At 45.6% G+C, this 21,831-nt stretch overlaps 2 protein-coding genes across 2 annotated transcripts in view; one reads left to right on the top strand and one right to left on the bottom strand.

The window, feature by feature from the left end:
• RTN4RL1 (reticulon 4 receptor like 1) overlaps positions 1-16,981 on the top strand; it is a 64,807-nt gene extending 47,826 nt beyond the window's left edge. The window contains exon 2 of the mRNA XM_005298279.4: positions 13,916-16,981. Within this exon, the coding sequence (XP_005298336.1) occupies positions 13,916-15,279 (1,364 nt within the window). The 3' untranslated portion in view covers positions 15,280-16,981. The remainder of the gene's footprint in view (positions 1-13,915) is intronic.
• DPH1 (diphthamide biosynthesis 1) overlaps positions 1-21,257 on the bottom strand; it is a 135,695-nt gene extending 114,438 nt beyond the window's left edge. The window contains exon 1 of the mRNA XM_065573196.1: positions 20,995-21,257. Coding sequence (XP_065429268.1) covers positions 20,995-21,192 — 198 coding nt within the window. The 5' untranslated portion in view covers positions 21,193-21,257. The remainder of the gene's footprint in view (positions 1-20,994) is intronic.
• Between the last annotated feature and the right edge of the window lie 574 nt (positions 21,258-21,831).

Raw genomic sequence — 21,831 nt, 5'->3', positions numbered from 1 at the left:
CAGAGTCGTAGAAATGAGACTCAGGATATGTGCACAGGGCAATCACGGGATGTGACTGTAGCTCATGTAGACGGACTCCAGCTAGGATTAAGCTAACTAGCTCAAGTACCAGGGCAGTGAAGCTGCGGCAGCACAGGCCACACAAGACACCCAGAACCCTGGGTCATTACTCAGGTCTCTAGCCCACGCTGGAGACAAGGTCAACACTGTACCTCCCACCTGCAGTTGAGCTCAGCTACTTACATCCTGGTAAAAGCTACCTGTGCTTTGTGCCACTAGGACTTCAGAGTGAACTAATGTGCACTAGCTATCCTGGTTAACAACACCTTTTTTGGCAGGGAAGACGTAGCCACAGTGTCACTGTGCGTCTGTCCCATAGTTCCTTGTGCAGCGCTAGAAGAAAGCGAGTTTCTGAGATGAATAATAACAGTCACTCACAAGACAGAAGCATTAGGTGGGAAATTCTGAAAGTTCTAATGTAGCAATCAGAAGTGCCAATTCTTGTTGGATAATAGGCTGCCTGGTACACGATGCCCTCCCAAAGCTCTGTATGAAGGTGGTGGCTTGATTCTCCTCTAACTTCCACCAGGCTCAATCAGGAGTCAGAGGAAATACACCATTGTACAACTGGCGTGAGAGGAGAGCTCTGGGACTCATGCGAGGGAGGAGGGTAAGACAGACACTCTATACTGCACTGGTAGGAATGAGCCATCACTCATTCCTGCGTGCACCTAACTGGAGATTTGCCTGGGGTTGAACCCCAGCACCATGCCCTAAATGCCTACAGGCAGGGCCCTGTGTTACAAGATTCCTTGTCTGTAGAATTTGCTGGGAAATCCCCACCCTTCAGAACTGTACTCCATAACCTATGCTTTCATTTAAAAAAAGAAATGTCAAGCACACATGGCTGTGGAGAATAGAGTATAACTGATGCTGTGATGCCTGCTTGAGTCTGCAGACAGCCTGAAACCAAAGTTCTGAGAGGGATGAAGTGCCCTATCTATCTTAATGGTTCGTTCATTCTGAAATCTAATGCCACGAATACAAATTTGAGTCTTGTTAACCATTTTGCTGCTGATCATTTTAACAGAAGCAGTTTCCTAATGTGCTTATCCCAAGCTGCCTCCCATGATCCCAGGTGCCAAAAGTCCCAGATGCCAAATCTCCAGCTTCTCCTTACTGCTATGATGCAGCTGTCAGTCACTACAAAAATACACTGAATTTAATATTGACACAGGCATCTCTTTGCTGTACTGATTATGTTAATCGTTTTCGTATTTAATTCACGACACTCCTCCATTCTTTAATTTATCGAAAGCTGCTGCAGAATCTCTAGCCCACCACAGAATTCAGGGACTTTGCACACAACTTACATCCCACTTGCTGTGCAATACACAGGTCCTTATCTACGAGGCATCATGTCTCCTCGTGCCCACTTCTCACAGCATCAAGTAATCATATTGATGCTTAGCACTCATCTAGCACATTACATGCTCACACTAGTTAATTAGACCTCACAACAGCCCTGTGAGCTAGAGCAGTATTATCCCTATTGGATAGGTCACAGAAAGAGCACAGGGACAGCTGTTAGCATCCCTTTGTTTGGTAACATGACACTTTTCGGAGGCTTCCTTTTGCTTTGCAGTTGATGCAATACAGAGGCCTCATACATGTGCTTATATTCTGTGTGATAAGTGCTATATCAATGCAGATGGACCCTGTCGCCTTCTCCAAAGCTCGTGTCAGGATCAGGAGTAGTCCCACTATAGTCACAGTTCGAACACAAAATTCTCGGAGTGAACAAATGCCTCTGCTGCAGCCTGGCCTTTTGCTGATGTCTGAGACTGTCACTTCTCTGCCAGGGATTTGCTAACTGTAATACAGCGCTGGGCTGGTTCCTTCTCATTAACCAGATGGGCTCATGCCTCACACTCTGTTAGGGCATCATACACTAGCATTCAAAGGAGACCAAAGGAGTGGGGTGTGTGTGTGGGGGGGGGGAATGTGCCATCCATTCAGGGGCTGGATGAGAGAGACTTGGGATTCCAGACTGAGCTAACAGCTTGACAGATTCTCTCTAAATGACACAAGCTCTTTCTGAGGAAGGAAGAGGTAACCAAGATTGATGCTTTGATGCTCAACACACCACTCTCCTTCACCCCCATTGTAGATAGAGTTGGACACTGCTGAATTGTGTAGAAGGTAGACTGTACACTCCTATTTGCCTTCGCATCATACTAACACAAGAATATTGAATAAAACTGAAAGGCAGAAAAAACAAATACATAATTTACCCAGCATATAATTAGCCTGTGGAACTCCCTGACACAAGACACTGTTGAGGTCAGGACCTTTGCAGGATCAGACATTTATAGAGATAATGCTCTCATTATTAATGATATTAGATAGGCTAAAAACCCTTGTATAAGGACTAAAACCCTCCTGCTTCAGAGCATGAGTTACTCACTAACAGATGGGACTGGGAAAATCTTCACTTGGGGGCAGGTTATCCCACACTTGTTCACTTTTCTGAAGCATTTGCCAGTCGGAGGTGGAATACTAGAATCTGAGCTCTGATGGCAGTACCTATGCTGAGCGTGCAAGGAGCACAGCAGTGTATGCGAGTCCTGCACACAGGAGACTGGAGCTTAGCTCTCAGCCTCCACACTTTCCTCCACTCTGAAAATGTTTCTAACCAAACAGAACAAATTTGGGAGGCCCCAGCTAGTGTCTGGTCCAAGAAATGAGTTGGGGAATCTGCTTTCTCCACATCTTAGCTTATTCAGTGCCTGATACTGATCTGACTTGTGTTCATCTTGGATGATTTTTGTCATTTCATCTGTGACTCTTTACTGCAAGTGCCTGGGAGACTTTTGTGGATGGTTGCTTTATAAAGAAAAAAATCATTATTGCTATTATGAACAAACTTCTTTGCATTTCTGTGAATAGCGAGGAAGAGCTTGTCACTTCAGGATAAAAGAGAATCAAAGTATCTGATGATTTCACTATAAGACACAGACAAATGATCTAGATGATCAATTACACTTGTCTTCTTAGTATATTTCTCTCCCATGCAGGGGATCATAATTTCTAGTCTCCCCTTGAGGACCTGAGGATCTCCCCCTCCTCAGCCATTTCCCTTTACTTCATTCTCAACCTAGCATTGCGATGAACTTTCTTCTGCTGAGGGCTGTACACAGGTCCTCCTGGGGCCCATCTGTTCTGGCCTCAGCTGGTTAGTTGGGCTGTTAAACACCAGGACACTGCCTCCTCTTAAGGCAGAACACATTGGGCCACCTCAGCCCTCCTAGCACTGATGGCCCAGGACTCCCAAACACCAGCTGCTGGGAGGTCACCATCTTGAACACTGGTTTGTACGCTCATGCTTAGAGCTGTAGACAGAGTCTGGACTCCTGGGATCTATTTTTGGTTCTACCACAGACTCCCTGATTGACGTTAGGTGAGTCACAGGTCTGCTGTGCCTCAGTTTCTCCTGTCTGTAAAATGGGGATGATAATAATTGCCCCCTCCCAGGGGTGTGCGAAGTGTCATTAGAGTCTGCACAGCATTTGGGCAGCTCTGCAGGTGCTAGCTGGAGAAAGACAATGTATTTGTTGTCAATTCCTCTTACGCAGTTGTGCTCAGGTAAAGACAAACTCAGACCTGCCAAAAGCCCAGGCGTAGCTGACTACAGAATGTTTGTTTTCCCTTGAAGCTGGGATTGTCTCCTGTTGACGATATCTCTGGGTGCGTCCCTCCCTCATGCCATTAAGGAAAACCTTCCTAGCTGCTCTCTGCACTTTACAAAGCTTCTTAATTTAGGAGGTTGAGAAGCATATTTGAATTATGGTTCAATCTGCTAGTTGGATGCTGTCCCAGTTGTGGATTGGCTTCTGCTTTGACTCTCCAGTCACTAAGAATCAAGAGCTTTACTTTAACTGGTTGAAAGCAGGTTGCAACTCATGCTGGTGTCACCAAGCCCAGTCTGAGTCTCTCAGGTCCCTGCATTGCTCACCACCTCCCTTCTAGCTACCTCCCTGCTCTCATGTGGAATCCTAACCCTGAAGGAGAGGGAGATGGAGGCAAGGGCAGCGTGTGGGAAGGACCCAGGGCATTCTCTTGGTAATGCCATCCTCACCAGAGACAGTGGGGCAAGTGATGGGGAAGCAGCTTTGTCCTCCCCAGCTCATAGGATGGAATGATCTGCCTGTCCATAACCCCAAACACCCTGTATATCCCCCCACTATGGTTTTGTTCCAAGAGAGTCCAGACAGCATTAGACAAGGCAGGCCTTCAGCTGCCTATACCCTTGATGGGATGAGTCTGAGTGAGAGCTGCAGTGGGCTCCCCTGCGCTCTTCCAGGGGAAGGTGTTCACTGGAGCGAGCAGAGGCAGAGGTGGAGATCTGCCTCCCAGTCCCATTCTTCACCCAACCAGCTGGACAGGCACTATCTGTACTCAGCATCGGCTGAAACAGTTTCTCTGTTCTCACAAGCGCACCCTTGTAGCAGGTGTATTCCAAATGGGGTTAAATGAAGAGAGCAGACTACATGAAGAAAAATAGTCTGCATTCCCTCCATTCTCCGCTTACATTAGTACTGATCCACGTATTTAAATTAAACAAGTTTCCATATCTGAGTTTCCAATCCCAAAGCCGCTGCTGCCACTGGGCTTATTTTTTCCTATTTGCTTTAGCTTGAACAGAGAGTGAGTGAGAGAGAGCCAGAGCCAGACGGACAGAGAGCCGCGCTAATTAAACAGGGAGTTCCACATTCGGGTACAAATCCTTTGGACCTCCAGCCACCTTGTCAATTCCTGTAGTTATTTATTATTTTTCAATGCAGTTTGTCATTCCTAATGGAGCCCCCGCACGAGGCGAGGGGTCAGGAGCTGCTCGTCAAGTGGATTAGTGCGCTGGAAGCATTATTGCTTTCTTTCGCTGTGAATTTGGGAGCGATTCCCTGATGGCTGCACTCTATATAGAAGTGAATCGGTGCTAATTTGTTTCTGAGGATCACACATCCAGGAAGATGTGAAAGACAATCCTGCCTTTCAATGCATATTTCAAGCCAGTGTGACAGCAAACAATGGAAAATAAACAAGTGAGTGAGACCAGACCTCCCTGTCCAGGTGTGGAGAATCAGGGCCAGGCACACTGCACTTTAATTTACATACCAGACACATTTAGGCCACCCACCTCCAGAACTGCAGGTTTTGTTCTTTTTGTCCATGTGTCGAGAGGCAGCGGGCTCTTTGTGCGAGCCCCTTCCCAGTGTCCAGCAGGATTACAGCTGTGCGCCTTCTCCCAGCAGTGGCCCTGCAGTGCCCAGAAGGGCTCAAGTGTATGAGCTTCCTCCCAGTAGCCTCTAGGTGCTCAAATGCTTTAGCTATGGATGCTGAGGATGCTAAATTTTATTTCCGCTGGATTCAGAGAACAGTGGCACTGAAATCTGTCAGGAAGAAGCTTCAGCTACACTTGTGCTGTGACTGAGGCTTATCACATTGATTGAAATTGCCTCACTGATAACTTGTACCACTGTGTCTCTTTGTCATATCCAGCTGCTGTCTCTAATCTTAAACGTAGACTGTAAGCAATACTGGGGCAGGGACCACCTCCTGGTTATTGGTTGGTACCGCGTCTAGCACAGTGGAGCTCTGGTCTCTAGGTGTTACTGCAATACAAATACATAACTTCTATTTCATTTGGAAACGGTTAGACTGATGTTCAGGGCGTTTGAACTGGGAGGGCAAAAAGGCATTTTCATGGGCTAAATGTGCAGCCTAGCCTCTCCTCGACTTCTCTAATAAGCTACTTGGAGGGGCACAGTAACATGCAACCTGTGCTTTTTTCAAAGGGAGGCTGTTCAGAGAGTGGAGACTCTGGGATCCCTGAGCTATTAGGAGCCCCTTTGCTGGTACAGAAAGCCTGAAGGATTCATGTTTGGGCTGAATGTCAGAGAAGAGAATGAGCGTAAGACAGCTCCCTTCAGAGGAACCTGTCCTATACTGCCCTGGAATTTTACAGCACTGGGAATAAATAAAGAAGTCCCATATCACTGAGAAGCCCCCACATGTGGTGAGGGAAAACAGCCCACACACTCTCCCATGTTAGTAATTTGTCTGATTCAGAGGGACAGAGTCTGTGGGGAGGCATTGGGCCCTGCTGAAATGAAAGATAAAGCTATTGTTCCAAAGAGAGCTATTGATTTTTGCATTATTACACTAAGAAATTTATAGGCCTCTGGTTAAAACTGCAATAAGAGGAAATGTACAAGTTCCAAAAACTTCCCAATGACCTTGGGTCTGACCTTGAGGAGGGGCGAGTAAGGTAAATGCCTCCTCCACCCCATATGCAGGGGGACCCTGGAACTTAAACAGGACCCTGGAACTTGTGCCTAGATGACATGTCCCAGGCATACTGCTGACCACAGGAGTCTGTTCACATTAAGATTTGCAGAGGAAAGGGTTTTACCTTCAGGTAAACTCCAAGCAGGCTATTCCCAAAGGTAACACATAGGCGGTGGGGGTATCTGCCCAATACAGCCTGAGCTACCCCATACCCACGAGCAAAGTCAATCTCTCTCCTGCTGGTCAGTAGAATTTCTTTCCTGTTGGTGCCTCCTGCCAGAACCACCACTAATGTCCTCAGAGCTCCTTAACCTGCTTCTTTTTCATTTACTGCCAGCCTGGACTAACAGTCATGCACCCCAGAAGGCTTAGCTCTCGTCACTTACAGCAGGGAGAAGCATTCATGGCACTGCTGCAAGCAAGCAAGCAAACAGGCTCAGGAACTCTGGGCGCACAGGAGACTGCTGCAGTGTTGCAGGAGCACAGGACGGGAGGTATTTCATTTAGACCAGAGGAACTCAGCGGGGTGGGAGGGCAGAAGCAACACTAAAGAAGAAGGAAGCGTGTTTGTGTGCAGAGAGGCGATAATGATCCTATGAACCAATTCACTCTTATGCTGGTTCCATCTGGGGAGTTGTATTTTTTATTCCCATATATTTAATTGTGTTACTGAAGCAGCATCAAAGCTCACTGAAGGGAGACTCGTAGGTGTCACCAGAATGGAATAGGGCGTTGCTGAGGGATCCTGGAGGTTACTAGGCTACATCTGTTGTCATGACCCCAGTTTTCTCCTGACTTCTGTAGAAGGTAGTTCCACATCATGCATTGTTTTATACCATTTCTTCCCAACGTTTTCCACAGCGACATTCCTTCTGCATCCCCTTGTGGGCTACTGCCTCTGGGAAGAGAATTCTCACTTGTAAATGGACAAGGGATCTACGTTAGAACAGTGCTGAAACACGCAGTTTTGAGCAGTTGGTAAAAAGGGTTTCCTCTTGTCCCTCCTTCCCCCAGAATAACTTTGACGGTCCATCCGGCACCCCGCCCCCAAAGCTGTGTGGAGACAGTAGCCTTCCAGCTCGTCATCTGCCTTCGAGGTCATAATAGCTATTAAATCACAGCTTGCCTCACCAAATTAGGCAAAAACAAAATTATCTCCAATGATTTTTATGTTCCTGAAATGTTCCAGAACTGCCGGAGTGATTACTGGGGGATTGGAAGCAGCTGTCACTCTATCAGAAACCATAATTCTAAACAGCTGGGATCTGTCAGTTATTTATGACACCGTTTGCAGGAAATGATGAAGGTGGATGGGTGGCTGGCACTCCCTGGCTGAATGGCAGCGGCAGCAGGCTCACCACACAGAGAACACACGCTCCCAGAACTGGCTCCGGCCTCCAGGCGCTGAAAACAGATGGCTGCAGGGAGTGAATGAGTGGAGGCCGCTGGCCTTCCAGCAGCAGCTTCAGGCCTCCTACCCCTGGAGCAATGGGGGTTGTGTGGTGCAAGACTGTTCCTTTGCCCTCATCCCGAAGAGGCACCTGCTGCTGCTCCGTGGAGGCCAAACACAAAGTGGTGGGTGCTGGGAAATGTAGAACAGGTTTGTTTGTTTTCTCCTCTACACAGCACAGATAGGGCCAATAACCCCAGCTCTGAGATACTGACTTGCTAAAACATCCTACTGCTGATCTGAAATGTAACTCCTTGTTCCCAAAGACAAGGCGCCACTGCAGCTCAGGCTGCCCTTTGCTGCCTCTCAGATAGCACATGGAATTGTAACAGTCTGTAACAGATTGTTTTTTCCTGCTAAAAAGCAACTTCCATCTATCAGTGTGCAAATGTGACATTCTGAGTTAGTTCCCAAGGTTCAAAGTAAATGCCCCCTGGGGTTTTTAGCCTTGTCTTTGTGCCTCCATCTCACATGGGCTTGATGCAGAAAACTTCGGTTGATAGAAACAGGGTGTTATTGGGGCAGCTCCATTATAGGCAGTTTGTGGAGTTGCACCAGGTGTGAATTTGGCCTTGGGAGTGAGTGATAGTCAAGTTTCTACCTACTTGATAACTCTGATGGTGAACAGGGGCCAGGTGCTTTGCCCTCACTTGTATCCTGCTCTGATTAAATATTATTATTTACATTAGGAAGTAGCTCTACATGGGGTTTTACACCAGTAAAAATCGAAATGGGAGTCAAGCAGAACTGCCATGCAGATAGCCCCAACGGAGAGAGATAATATCGTCTGTTGGCCCAACGTCTGTTGGTGAGAGACCAGCTTTTGAGTTTGCACCAAGCTGAAGAGGATATTACCTCACCTTGTCTCTCGAATAGCCTGGGACCAACACAGATACAACTGCACTGCATATCAATGGAGAACGGCATTCATTCTTCTAGCCTAAATAACTTGTCCCCTAAGCTCAATGTCAGGACTTGGTTATGTTCATGAGACGGGCCAACAACAGTAATTCACATTCCCAAATCAATATATTGCTACTCAGCTCCTGAAATAAGAGTTAAAATATCCTACTTTAATGTGCAAGGAAACCTCGGCAGAGGAGCCCCCACTGCCCTGGTGCAGCACTGGCTCCCGCTACCTTTTACAGCAACCCCAAGCACAAAGGGCATCCAGGGCATCCTGCAGGCAGACCTGATCCCTACAAAGCCCCCTAACGCAGGGGGACACTGACCCCGGCAGCCCTAGATTGTCCACGCAGAATAGTTTGACGTGGAACCTGCGGTGTGTAGGAGCAGGATGCATGCTCTGGGACGCCGCAATCTTTACCCAATGGAGAGCCGAGGCTTGATAGCTGAAGGGTGCTACATCTGCCCCGCAGTGCCTGCTAACTTGGCGATGTGGCTCCTGCCATTGTCCAAGGAGGGTCCTCCGCCAGGCATCTGGGGCTCGATGGCCGTTGATCCATATTAGCACTCTTCCGCCCATTTGAGCCCTAAGCATTGGCCCTGCTACCGACGAAAGGTGTACACCTAGATTCACCAGTCCCAGATCCAGATTCTAGACATTTAGCCCAGATGAGAACCTATAGCAAAGGTGGGGGTGGCCTCAGGGTGAGGTGGGGGATTTTCCCTTTTCCCTATACAGCCTCCCCTCTAGCTCCATGCTGGTGCCACCACAGGGACAATCTGCCCTAAAATGGACAGGAAGGAAAAGATCTATTTTGTCTGGATAAGTGCACAGTCTGTCCACTAGAACCCAAATCCTTCTGAGCGCTTCAGCTCCAGCACTGGTTAAGGTAACACTAACCATGTAACAGTGTATAACAATAATCCAGTGCTGCATAAAGAAAGTCCTTATTCATTAATAATGCATTCAGGAGGAGTGATTTTCACTTCCAATAACAAGGCTGATATGTTGGAAACTAGCAGGTAATGAAGAACATTTATAACGATGTTAGTCTAATAATGAGTGTAATGCTGATATAAGTAACATTGCAAGCTGGACACGTCCAAAGATAAATTATTTCAAGCAGGCACTAACTAATGCCTAATTAATGCCCAATTAGAAAGATGCTACATGGGAAATAATTCGGCCAGCCCAGTGAATTCACTCCAGTCAGTAAGAACACAGTGAAAACCAAGTGAGTGCAGAATGGCCCCAGGAAGGGAGGGGGAGGAGGAAACAATGCCTTACCCATGTGTAACAACAGGAGTGTGAAGCGCTAACAGGATCCTTGGCATCTTTACCAATGTCAACAGTGCTGTATCTTCTTAAAGCAATTAATTAAAAGGCTCCCACCAGCATTTTTCTGTTCAGCTTTTGAAACTCTCCCTCCCTGGTCAGTTCTGACACATCTACCAATGACACTCCAACTGCCTCCAGCCTTGGCTGGATGAAACTAAAAGCTTTGTGCTGGAGAGAATAGAAGATTTTTCAGCACATTAATCAATTTCTGGCTCTCTAATGAGGACAGCAGGCTGGGCGCACAGTTCCCCAGCAAGGACCCCTGGTTTCCAAACAGAAGCTCTTGGAAGGATGGGGGGCTCAGTTTTGGTGAGCTATGCCCCTTCAAACTCAAGGACTAAAACGCTCAGGATTACATGATACAAACAGATTCATACTGCCGGTCACCCCAGTCTGGCAATATTGATAAGACTAAGGGCCTAACAGTGGCTTCTGTTCTAAATTTCAGCTCCAGTGGTATGGAGCCATCCACACCTCTGGATTTGTATATGAGACAGAATCCTCAAACTGACCAAAACTGAGACTATCACTCAACATGACATTCAAAGTTGTAGATAATCAGCAAATGTTATGGGCAAAAGTTACTCACATGCTTGGCTAGAGTATTGTGTGGTGTCACTAGAGAGTTGCCTAGTTTCTTCTGCTTTACCAATCCCCTCACCCAAAATATCCATTTATGTTGGCATTTATTCTGTGTCCATTGCCAACTTCACACAATTCCCTTCACGCTTGGATATCAGAACAAACTCCTCGCTGTGGCAATTTCACCATTGTATTCCTGGGAAGCTGAACTGGAAACACATCAACAATAATCTGTATCATAACCACCTTCCATTTTAGCCCGAGACACAAATTTCGCCTTCAGATAGTAATGTCAGACAACATGAACTCACGTGTTTGTTAATTACAAGGAGGGGCCTGATTCTCCCATGCCCTTCAGCTTGTGCAGTCATTCAACCCGTGCAGAGTGAGTGTGAAACTGCCATTTGGCATTAGTGGTGTTTCACAGCCGCTCTGTGCAGAGCAGGGAAGAAGCAGGCCCAATGTGTCCTTTGTCACTGTGTGTTGATTACAGTGGCCTGTGTCATTAGCACCATGTACATGTAAATCACCCAAATCATAAGACTTCTACCAGCCGACACATTCTCATCAGCTATCCTGTTATCATGGTGACGAATGTGTCATGGAACAGTATGTTAAACTGTTGGTGGTGGGCATTGCGCACACTTCTTCTATGCTGCTCAGAAGTGGGAGACGGTTTAGTGATTCAGACCCTTCTGTTTAGGCATTTGTAATAACAGCTTCATCCCTGTGAACATCCCAGTGATCAGTGCCTGGGGAGATTTTGCTAACAAGTATCAATCTCTGTACTTTAGCTTCCCTATCTGTAAAATGGGATTAATGATACTGACACACCCATGTAAAGTGCTTTTTGATCCATGGATGAAAAGTGCTCGACCCTATTTTTATAACCACGTGCAAAGGGTTGTTTTTCTTACATGTTCACAGTTGGGAATGGGAAGGACTTGGTGACTGGCACTTTTGGGTATCAGTGTTTTTGAGGCCACAGCTGCCACTGCTGATTGTGGAGATGGTTCCATGATGGGCAAGGACCACTAAGAGGTCACGGTCAGTGTGAGGAGACTTACAATGATTAGGTCTAAAGGGGCCAGAATCCTCTCCCTCTTGAAATCAAACCCACAGAACTGCAAAGCCAGATGTCATGTTAGTGACTCCAAAAATGCTTCAAATAACAAACATCAATAATCATAACATTTTTATGTATTAGGTATTCCTGACACAAGGCCCTTCTCTGGCACTGGTGCAAAAATGGGAAACCACCCACATCTGCAAATGCAAACCTGTAACTTCTGAAGGGCATGACTTGACAGAAGTTCTGCTACCCTCGTTATACAGGAATCTGACTGTTTGGCCAAACTACTTTAAGTCACACTAATTTTTATTAACAGCACTTTCAGATACAAGTGCCCTTTGCTGGTGATTTATTGACAGTCTTTGTGGTGCAATCATTCTAAAAATATGATAACTTTGCATTCAAAGAATGAAACCAGATGGACAGGTCACTCACAATTAGCTATGTAGTGATATCTCACACTACACTACACAAGAAGCCAACTGCAGAATTACACTTTTAAAGCAGCAGAATCAAAAACAGGGAAGTTTCTACTCTCTTCCTGACATGTGGTCTAAATACTGAACCCTAGATTCATCTTGGAGTCCTGGAAAAGGGGCTCAAAAAAGCCCAGATGGCCCAGAATGACCCAGGACGTCTTGTGATAGCCTGGCACCAATACTGGTGAACTTCTCCTTCGTCTTTTTAGGAATATTATAATCCATCTGATATGCCAGGGTTTAATTGACAGGTGGCACTTGCAGATGTATGTTACTCTAATCTGATACCCGTTTCCTGTTATGTCCAGTGCAGAATGCATCAGAGCTGGGTGAGCGTTTGTGGATGTAACAGAAGTGGAATTTGAATGAGAAATGAGAGCCTGGTGCAATGAGTTTGAGGGAATGGCCTGAAAGAAAGCAGGAAGATAGGCGTGTGAGAAGGAAATGCACAGGATGGTGAAGCTGGCAATACAATGGCTGACCACAGGGAATGATAGTTACTGCTCCTCTTTTTTTTTGTCCTTTATTCTCCGCTGTAATAAAACCCTGATCAGAAGTACTTTGTGTGGTAGCAGAAGTTGTAATATGTTACACCACAGGAGATCTATTTAAATATGTTTGAGCACCTACTTCCAAATATAATTTTCAACTCAGCACCTTCTCCACTGACTGCTGATAAAATCATATTTCCTGTGAGTCTCTTGTTCTTTAAAGCTGTATGTTGCTGTTTAAAAGACCTTGAGTGTTACAACTCAGTAAAAAAAGGACCATTCTAATTAGAGTGTCCTTTCCTGTCAAGAGATTTAGGGCTTGTTTCTAAAGGTGCTGAGCACCCAAATTCCAGCTGAATCAGTGGGAGATGCAAACACTCAGTGGTTCTGTAAATCAGATGCCTCGTGTGTGCAAAGCAGCCGGAGTTGGGGAAATCCCTCATTCCCCTTGGTGTAACTGACGGGGGCTCAAACACTGTCTCTCATTAGGACTAGAAGAGTTGGATGAAGTGTGAACAGTTATTCATGAGCACTTTTGTAACACTTGCTACCCTTTCTGTTTGCTTTACCACAAACTTACACGAGGGCTTTAAGTATGTGAACATTCTGAATGATTGCTCTTCAGGTGAACACGGTGTTTTGACGAGGGCCGGCTCCAGGCACCAGAGAAGGAAGCAGGTGCCCGGGGCGGCCAATAGAAAGGGGCGGCACTCTGTCCGGTATTGGGGCGGCACGTCCGGGTCTTCTGCAGCAATTCGGCGGCGGGTCCTTCGCTTCCTCTCCTCCTCTTCGGCGGCAGCTCAATCGGGTTTTTCTTTTTTTCTTTGCCGCTTGGGGTGGCAAAAAAGCGGAGCCAGCCCTGGTTTTGACACAAAGCAAGGAACTCGCTCTTTGCACTGCAAGTGTTTACCCTATTTATACAGTTTCAGTTGACCAATCAGAGGGCAGCCACAACACCATGTGATTAAGGTGGCCATTCATACACCACAAACAACAACCAGAGAATAATCAAAGCAAACAGTTGGCAAACACCCCATAGGCTGAAATAAATTTGGATAACTACAAGTAACTAACCTACTCATCACAATCTGTTTGTGGATAATTTATGGACAGAAAAAGTGGTTGAGTTAATTGGATACATTTTTCACTAGGAATAATCCTCATGGCTATAATTACTAGGCAGGTGGTTTTGAATGATTTACAAGACATCGTAATTCAACTGACCTTGTTCTCTCCCTTTTTGAACAGGGGGTTCTGTGGAGCTGCTCCTGATGCTGTTGGGACTTGAGATTCACTTCACTGCTTGCTGCCCCATTGACTGTGTATGTTACCCATCACCTATGACTGTCAGCTGCCAAGCCCACAACTTTGCATCAATTCCAGAGGGGATACCAGAAAACAGCGAGAGGATTTTCCTCCAGAACAATCAGATCACATTGCTTCTGCGAGGTCACTTTAGTCCATCCATGGTCACCTTGTGGATCTATTCCAACAACATCACCTTCATAGACCCAGACACCTTTGATGGGTTTGTTAATCTAGAAGAGCTGGATTTGGGGGATAATCGCTATTTAAGGGCTTTAGCAGCTGAGACCTTCCAAGGGCTGGTGAAGCTCCATGCCTTGTACCTGTACAAATGTGGGTTGAGCTCTTTACCCAGTGGGATATTTGGTGGCCTCCACAATCTACAATATCTTTATCTTCAAGATAACCACATAGAGTTCCTTCAGGATGATATTTTTGTTGACCTGGTCAACCTCAGCCATCTTTTTCTCCATGGAAACAAGCTGTGGAGCCTTCATCAGAACACATTTAGGGGACTAATAAACTTGGATAGGTTACTCATCCATCAAAATCAACTCCAGTGGGTCCACAGACGTGCTTTTCACGATCTCCGAAGATTGACCACCCTTTTTCTGTTCAACAACAGCCTCTCTGAGCTCCAGGGGGAATGCCTCGCCCACTTGGGAGCCCTGGAGTTTCTCAGGCTGAATGGCAACCCTTGGAGCTGTGACTGCAAATCCAGGTCACTCTGGGATTGGTTGCGCAGATTCAGAGGTTCAAGTTCCAGTGTGATCTGTGAGTCTCCTGAGCAGATGCATGGCAAGGACTTAAAGGTGCTAAAAGCAGAGGATTACAGGAACTGTTCTGGGTCTGAGTCCCTCCATCAGATCAAAACACACACTTTCTCCACAGCAGACAGAGGAGCCTCCAAAGACCACCACCCACACCACTCCTCCAAGGAGAAGGGTAAAGAGAGAGGGGTCGAGCACAGTTTACACAGCAGTCAACCAGCAGCACCTCCTGGTTCACGTCCAGGTTACAGAAAGCCCAGCAAGAACTGCACCAGCCACAAAAGCCGCAACCGAACCTCTAAGCCAGTGTCTCTGGGGCCACGGAAAAGCATTCATGAGGCTCAGGACTATGTGCCTGACTACCAGCACAAATTCAGCTTTGGCATGATGCCTACAGCACCACCCAAGCGGAAGGGTAAGTGCACCCGGCGGACACCCATCAGACCCCCCAGTGGAGTACAGCAGGCAGCTGGGAGCTCGCTGATCAGGGCCTCTCGGCTAGTTTTTATAATGGTTTTAGTGGTCATAATACGCTGAGCTGGCTGTGACTGATAGTGTCTGTACTGCCACCAATCTACAAAGGACCAGAGTTTCTTTTCTTCTTCTTTTTTCGTACATGGAGGATTTGGCCTTGTGAAGGAAAGAATGTTGTTTAGGCTTTTGATGGTCTCCATACATGGACGAGTGGATTATAAACATGAACTGTACAGAATGCGCACAGCAGGAGTGGATTAAAGGCATTATCACATGCTTGTCACAAACAGCCCCAACTGAGCACCTACAGAAAAGCCAACATAACGAAAAAGGAGCTAAGCCTTCATTAATAACAACTGGACAAACCTGGACAGTAGCTGTGCTCTATGTGAAATCCTGTTAATTTGAGAGAGCTCTGAAAGACCCTGTGATTACTGAAGGGAACATAATTGCTGTAAAAATGATCACCAATTAAGCCTACACCATCTATCTGAAACGGTGTGCAAAGACACTTACAAAATGTATAATAAGGACATTGGTTCTCCCACATTTTAGCCCTTTTGGCTCCAAATCCCACAGGCCAAAGCTGGCCAGAATCCTCTTAGAAGACAATCTCAAATCCCTGTATATCTCAGGCACACAGCAGAACAGGGCTTGCCTGCTAGGCTAGGAGTAGCCAACTACCAAAGGAAAGACTGATTAGAGGTGGATATTAAAACAAACGAAATGAGATTCCTACAGAAGGTGCGTTTTTTGTAACTGTGTTCACATATAAAATAAACAAATGCACAGGTTCCTTTCCCCTCAATTATCCATATGTATGTCTTATAATGTTTATAAACTATATGGAAACTATATCTTCAGATGTAAGGATTGTATTGTTGAATTTATAGCAGAAGAACAGTATATGGTTTTCTCTAGAAAACAATTGGCAGCAGTGCCTACAGATGCCGGGTAGCCATCCATCAGGCTCAGCGAGTGCCGGGGGAACCACAGTGGACCAATGTTCTTAGCAACTTAGAGCACTAGATTTTGGGGGATTTTTTGTATGCGATGTAACAAAGTCAATATCTGAAGAGCCAAAACTCACTCTTATGACCTAATTTCTAACCTGTCACATGCCAGGAAGAAAGGGATTAATTAGAAGTGTTCAGAGCAAACATACACAGCTATAGAGCTCTGTCTCCTAGATAGCATCGTGAGGCCAGGGCAGACGTTTCTAGCAAGAGCGAGAAGCAGTTCCCAACAGTGTTAGCCGTGTGAGGACCTTTATAGCTGGTCTAAGGTTTTCACTCAAGTGGTGGAGTAGTGCAGGGACTCCAGGGATAGTCCTGACAGCCTGGGAAGTGGAAGATCTCATGGGAGACTCAGAAAGGGGCTGCAAACGATTAACTGGGAATCTGATAAGCGCCTGTAAGGAACAGAGTGCCCAGGACTTTCATCCATGATAGAAAAAAATGTATAAGGCTGCCATACAAAGGGAGTTGTGGAAGGGAGGGGTAGAAGAAGCAGGTCTGCCTGCCCATCTAACCTCTATCCTGACCCACTGGCAGTAATCCTGAAGCTGGAGTGCTGGGGAAGGGGGTCGTGTGTTCTGGTCTGGTTCAGGCTGGTGTATGGTGGAGATGGTAGTGTTATTGACCAGAGATGATGTCTAGATGTAACACAAACAGTACACATTAGTTCCCTGTCAGAGTGGATATGTGAGAAGAAAAACACTGAAGTTAATGAAAAGAGGGAAATAAAATTATCTTGGACAAGCAAAGCCTGTTTTTCATTTCCTAACAATACTCCAGCTGCAGTGACACGTCTGGCCTGTAGCTGATGTTTGGAGCCAGACAACAGTGCTAAGGAAACGGCTCATTTTCTAGCATGTAACCAACTGGTTGAGCAAGGATGCGCTGACTCACTGAAACCTCAGGAAAATTCCTGTTCTCCAAATAATTAGCCTACTAGGGATAACTCATGTTCCCTATCTATCCTTCTGGGGGCATCTTACTGCAGGGTACCCTCTTATGATCAGCCTGCCCTCCACCTGAGAGGTTTGGTGCCAGTGCAGGGGGGTTGGGAAGAGGGCTATTTAAACTTCAGTAGTGAGAACTTCCTATTAAATATAGCAGGCCCTTGTTGGGTAGAGATGTTCATAGAAGTCCCTGGAACTGGAAAGAGAAACCCCCTTAATCAAATTGTTCTGGGGGCAAAAAATGTCTATGTAGTTTCAAGGATTCACCATTCAGTCCTGAAGTGAGGCATCTAGAGATGTAATACGAAACAAGTGCAGAGTCGCCTGCTTGCCTCACAAACTTGAAGAGGTACAGGAGCTGGGATGCCTTTCAAAGAGGGAGGGAGGGAGGGAGGGAGGGGGCTTGAGCATGTATTTTTCAGAACAAAGTTCCTGGGTAATGACAGGAACAGTCCCAGAAAGAGGGAAGAATAAATTACTCATCTAGTCCTCTCTGTTCCAGCTCCTATGCAAACTTTTCTGTCTACATGGCTCTAAACCTCCACTAAAGGGATGTCCAATGCAGCCAAAACAAATAATCTGTGATCTGAAATAGCTCCCTCACGTCCTACACTCTATAACCAATAGCAGCTGAATGTGTCTGGCACTGTCCCTTAGAAGTCTCAGACTGTTGTTATGTTGGTTATTTCATTTCATACTCTGGAAATCAAAGCTCTCAGTGGGAGAATGAAGAAGAGAAGCACTTTATTAATTTTTTTTTAAGTCTCCATGTAACTCCTATAATATAGAAGAGAAATGTCAGCACAGGAAATGCTAATGATTTATAAATGATTTGGGTGCAGCAGGCACCAAGGATTCTGAGATGAATTATATTAGAACAGACTATGCCTGGCCCCAAATCATACTTGTATTTTTAGTATCCTTTTCCTCTAAGATGTACATGTTGCCTCTAAAAGGCAACTCCATCGTGTATTACATCCTTTGTCAACCAAGTGATCTGACTCCTGGCAATCAAGGATGCTGTTCAAAAAACAAAACTAAGACATAAAAAAATCACTAGATAGGAAAAAACACTTTGTCCATTATGGCTTGTGGGATTCTCTCACCCTCCCTTTATTACTGTCTGCCTCTGTCCCCGCTCTTCCTCTACGGCCACATCTGCTTGAGCGTAAACTCATCTATAATGCTTGCTTCGATGTCTGTCCTCAGTGCCCCATTCCACATTCACTCCTCTGTGAGTGAGACAGTTCTGCCACAGCCCCTTGTTTGCTCTTTTGAGACAGTTCCCCACCCACCCAACTTCCATCCCTCGCCTATGTTAAGAGTTTGTATCTGGCTTCACATTATCAGACATCTTCATACACTGTGAAGGCTTCTGTGTCAGTGCAGCATCACCTCTTCCCCTGAAGAGCCACCACTACATCTCATAGTAGAGGGCTCTACAATCTAGCAGACAAAGGTGTAACAAGACCCAACAGCTGGAAGCTGAAGCCAGACAAGTTCAGGCTAGAAATAAGGCACACATTTTTTACAGTGAAGGTAATTAAACATTGGACCAATTTACCAAGGGACATAGTGAATTCTCCATTACTTGGAGAGTTTAAATCAAGATGGGATGTCTCTTTCTGAAAGGTTTGCTCTGGCTCAACCAGAAGTCACAGGCTTGACACAGACTTACTAGGTGAAATGCTATGACCTGTGTTATACAGGCCAGACTAGATCATAATGCTCCCTCTATGAGTCTCTTCACTCATTCAACCAGGCCCCACCTAGGCCTTCCAGCCCCCATCTAAGAATGCGGGGGGGGGGGAAGGGGGGCTCAAGTCCCCTACCCTTGTGGTCCCAGTGGTTGAGAGGGAGAGGAGCGGGTCAGTCCTTGAGATAAGTGTCTTCTCAGGGCTCCAAGCAGATGATTGTGCTGCTCAGGCTTAGGACAGCCCCAACTTTCCTCATAATAGATAACCTGGTTCCCTGCTGCTGCCCCTTCAACAGGGCAAGAATATTGCCCCACTGGAACGATGAGTAGAACTGAGCACCAGCCCACACAGGGTACAATAGGAAGCTCACCTCTGGATCGGCATTCAGTCCTCTTGGTGCTGGATCTCAGAAGGCAGTTTGCCTACTCTGACCGCAGCCAGACTCTAGGCGAATAGCTTCGCGCAGTGGGACTGCGACCTCTAAATGCCTTCCTTGGGCAAAATTTAATATGTATTGCTTCTCCAGTTTGGTTTTACCATCTTCATAGTTTTCTATATTAAGCTGTGTTTTCTATTCACTGTGTTACTCACATGCAAGATCCAAATCCTTCCCAGTCTGGTTGCCTTGCTCCTCATTATTTGGTTGCTTCAGCAAACTTTAATATCTGAGCTTTGATTTTCTCATCCAAAACCTTTGCACAGAGTACATAAACAAGGAACCCCAAACAGATCCTAGATTACGCTTCTGGAAATTCATTCACAACTACAGAGTCCCATTTCCAGCCACATGCTGTTTTCTGAATTTGAGCCAATTTTCTAACAATTTTACTTCCTTCCCATGATTTTACCTTTTAGTCATAATCATTAGCATGGGAACTTATCATACACGCTTTGAAAACACAACATATGACACCCTCTGTTTCTCTCATCTTCCCAGGCAGGAATTCAAAGTACTCAAGGAAGAAAGTCAAGTCAAAAGAAACCCTTCTCCTCATCATCCCAAGCGGACATCAAATTAAACAGTTTCTAGTTTTTCCCTCATGGCTAATATGGGTCTTCTTAGCCAATAATTGCTTCATGCACTTTGTGGCCCCTTGTTTAAGATGAAAATTGTTGTGTCCAACTTTCTGGTCCTGAAGAATTAGACCTGCTCTGACAGGGATATCCACCCCCTGAAGAGGGCCCACTCAAGACCTATGCACCACTTAAGTCTCACTTAAGCCAACACAAGAAACTCTATGCTGTCAGAGTTCAGTCGTTCCTGACCTCTCTCTCTCTGCATCTGTGGTGTGCTTTCTGACACTGGCTTAGAGAACCTCAGCCATACACATGGGAATGTTTCCAAATATTATATTTTCCATTGCACTACCAAGAACTTTTCATTTTTTCTATAGTTTACTAACTACCCCAGGATTTTGTATGTTGATAGAATTTTTCCCCTTCGCTCAGCCTCCTTCTCCAGTTCAGATTATTCAGTGACACCATAATCCTAGGTATGGCATCACAATTGCTTCCATGTTGATGAATTTGGATATCATACACACTGGATTATGAAGATAGTGATTGGAATGGACAGGTTAAACAGAAGGTAGCTTTTGCCAGCCAAAAATATCTGGGCGATTAGTAACAACATGAAAAGGAGTGGAGACAACTCAGGAGTCTTTCATTGGGTTCTGATGAAAGACCACATTGTACATGAATTTAGTTCTCATAAAGGTGTCATATTGACAGCCATAGAGAACAACAACATCTCTTTATCCACACAACAGGTACAACATGAGCAACAGCAGTTCCAGATTCCCCCACACATCCTCTACCAATGCGTTCAGCCTTTCCCCATCCTGGAGAGACCACCCCTAAGGGCAAAAAGGACCTTCAGTCTCTGAGGCCGATTCCATCCGTGGCCTCTGACCCAGACTGCCAAAAGGGGGCCAGTTAGTCCCCACTGAAGCTGCATTCTTTGTAATGTAAACTCCTGGGAACTGGATTGAGATGCACCACACTCATTACACTTCGGAGTCACTAGAGTTTCCTGAGTTTGGCTGAGATTTTGAATGTGTCCAGTCATTCCATAACAATTTGCATATTTCTCTACATTCTCTTGAGCTTTTCCCTTACCTTATCAAGAAATCTGATCCCTGTCTCAGTCAGCTCCCCTTCCTCTTCTGTAAAAACAGAATCAAAGTAACTGTTAAACGAATCAGCCATTACCTTCTCCCATGTCACCAATTCCCTGATATCATTTTGTAATGGACCAATTTTCTCTTTTACCTTCTGTCTGCTCTGAATATATCTCCAGAAGCTTTGACTATGCATGAAAATATCCTCTCCAATTCACTGCTTGATATCTCTTTCTGCTCCTCTAATTGCCCTTTTAACTTGCTTCTAAATTTTTGTACAAATCTCCCAATCCCCCTCCTTTGCAGGTTGTTAATATATAGTTTATAACTTATATTTACTAACAAATTGTTGTTTAAATAACACATGGCAGAACATAACTGCTGTATGGTAGCTCTGATTTCTCACTCTCTTTACCAAACAAGTCCCATTTTAACCCCCGATTAGCACATGGCCCACTTGCTCTTACTGCAACTCGCTAGTATTTTTTACTTCTGTTGCAAAACATTAACAAGACTAATTCCAGCTTTGCTAGAAATCTGTCTTCTGAAAAATTAGCGGGATAAAGGGGATTGTACAGTAACATTCCTGTCTAGCTTTTTCTGGGCCATGTGTAGAGGAAACAAAACAATACAGCTATACCAAAGAGAGATGGGGCCTAACCTGAATAACAGTCAACAGCAAACAGGAGCTCTCGTGACCTTAACTCTTTTAGAATCGTGAACAACTTACATTGCTCCTCACTCCCACAGAGCCCTTGTGCTATTGACAACCGCAGGGTAACATGTGCATTGTTCACCACACACAGCTTTTTAAAGAACTTGCTAGAATTACTCA

Source organism: Chrysemys picta, chromosome 19, assembly GCF_011386835.1.
Source record: "Chrysemys picta bellii isolate R12L10 chromosome 19, ASM1138683v2, whole genome shotgun sequence".
Taxonomy (NCBI): Eukaryota; Metazoa; Chordata; order Testudines; family Emydidae; genus Chrysemys; species Chrysemys picta.
The sequence above is the reverse complement of the archived record's forward strand: the minus strand, read 5'-3'. Positions and strand labels throughout refer to the sequence as shown.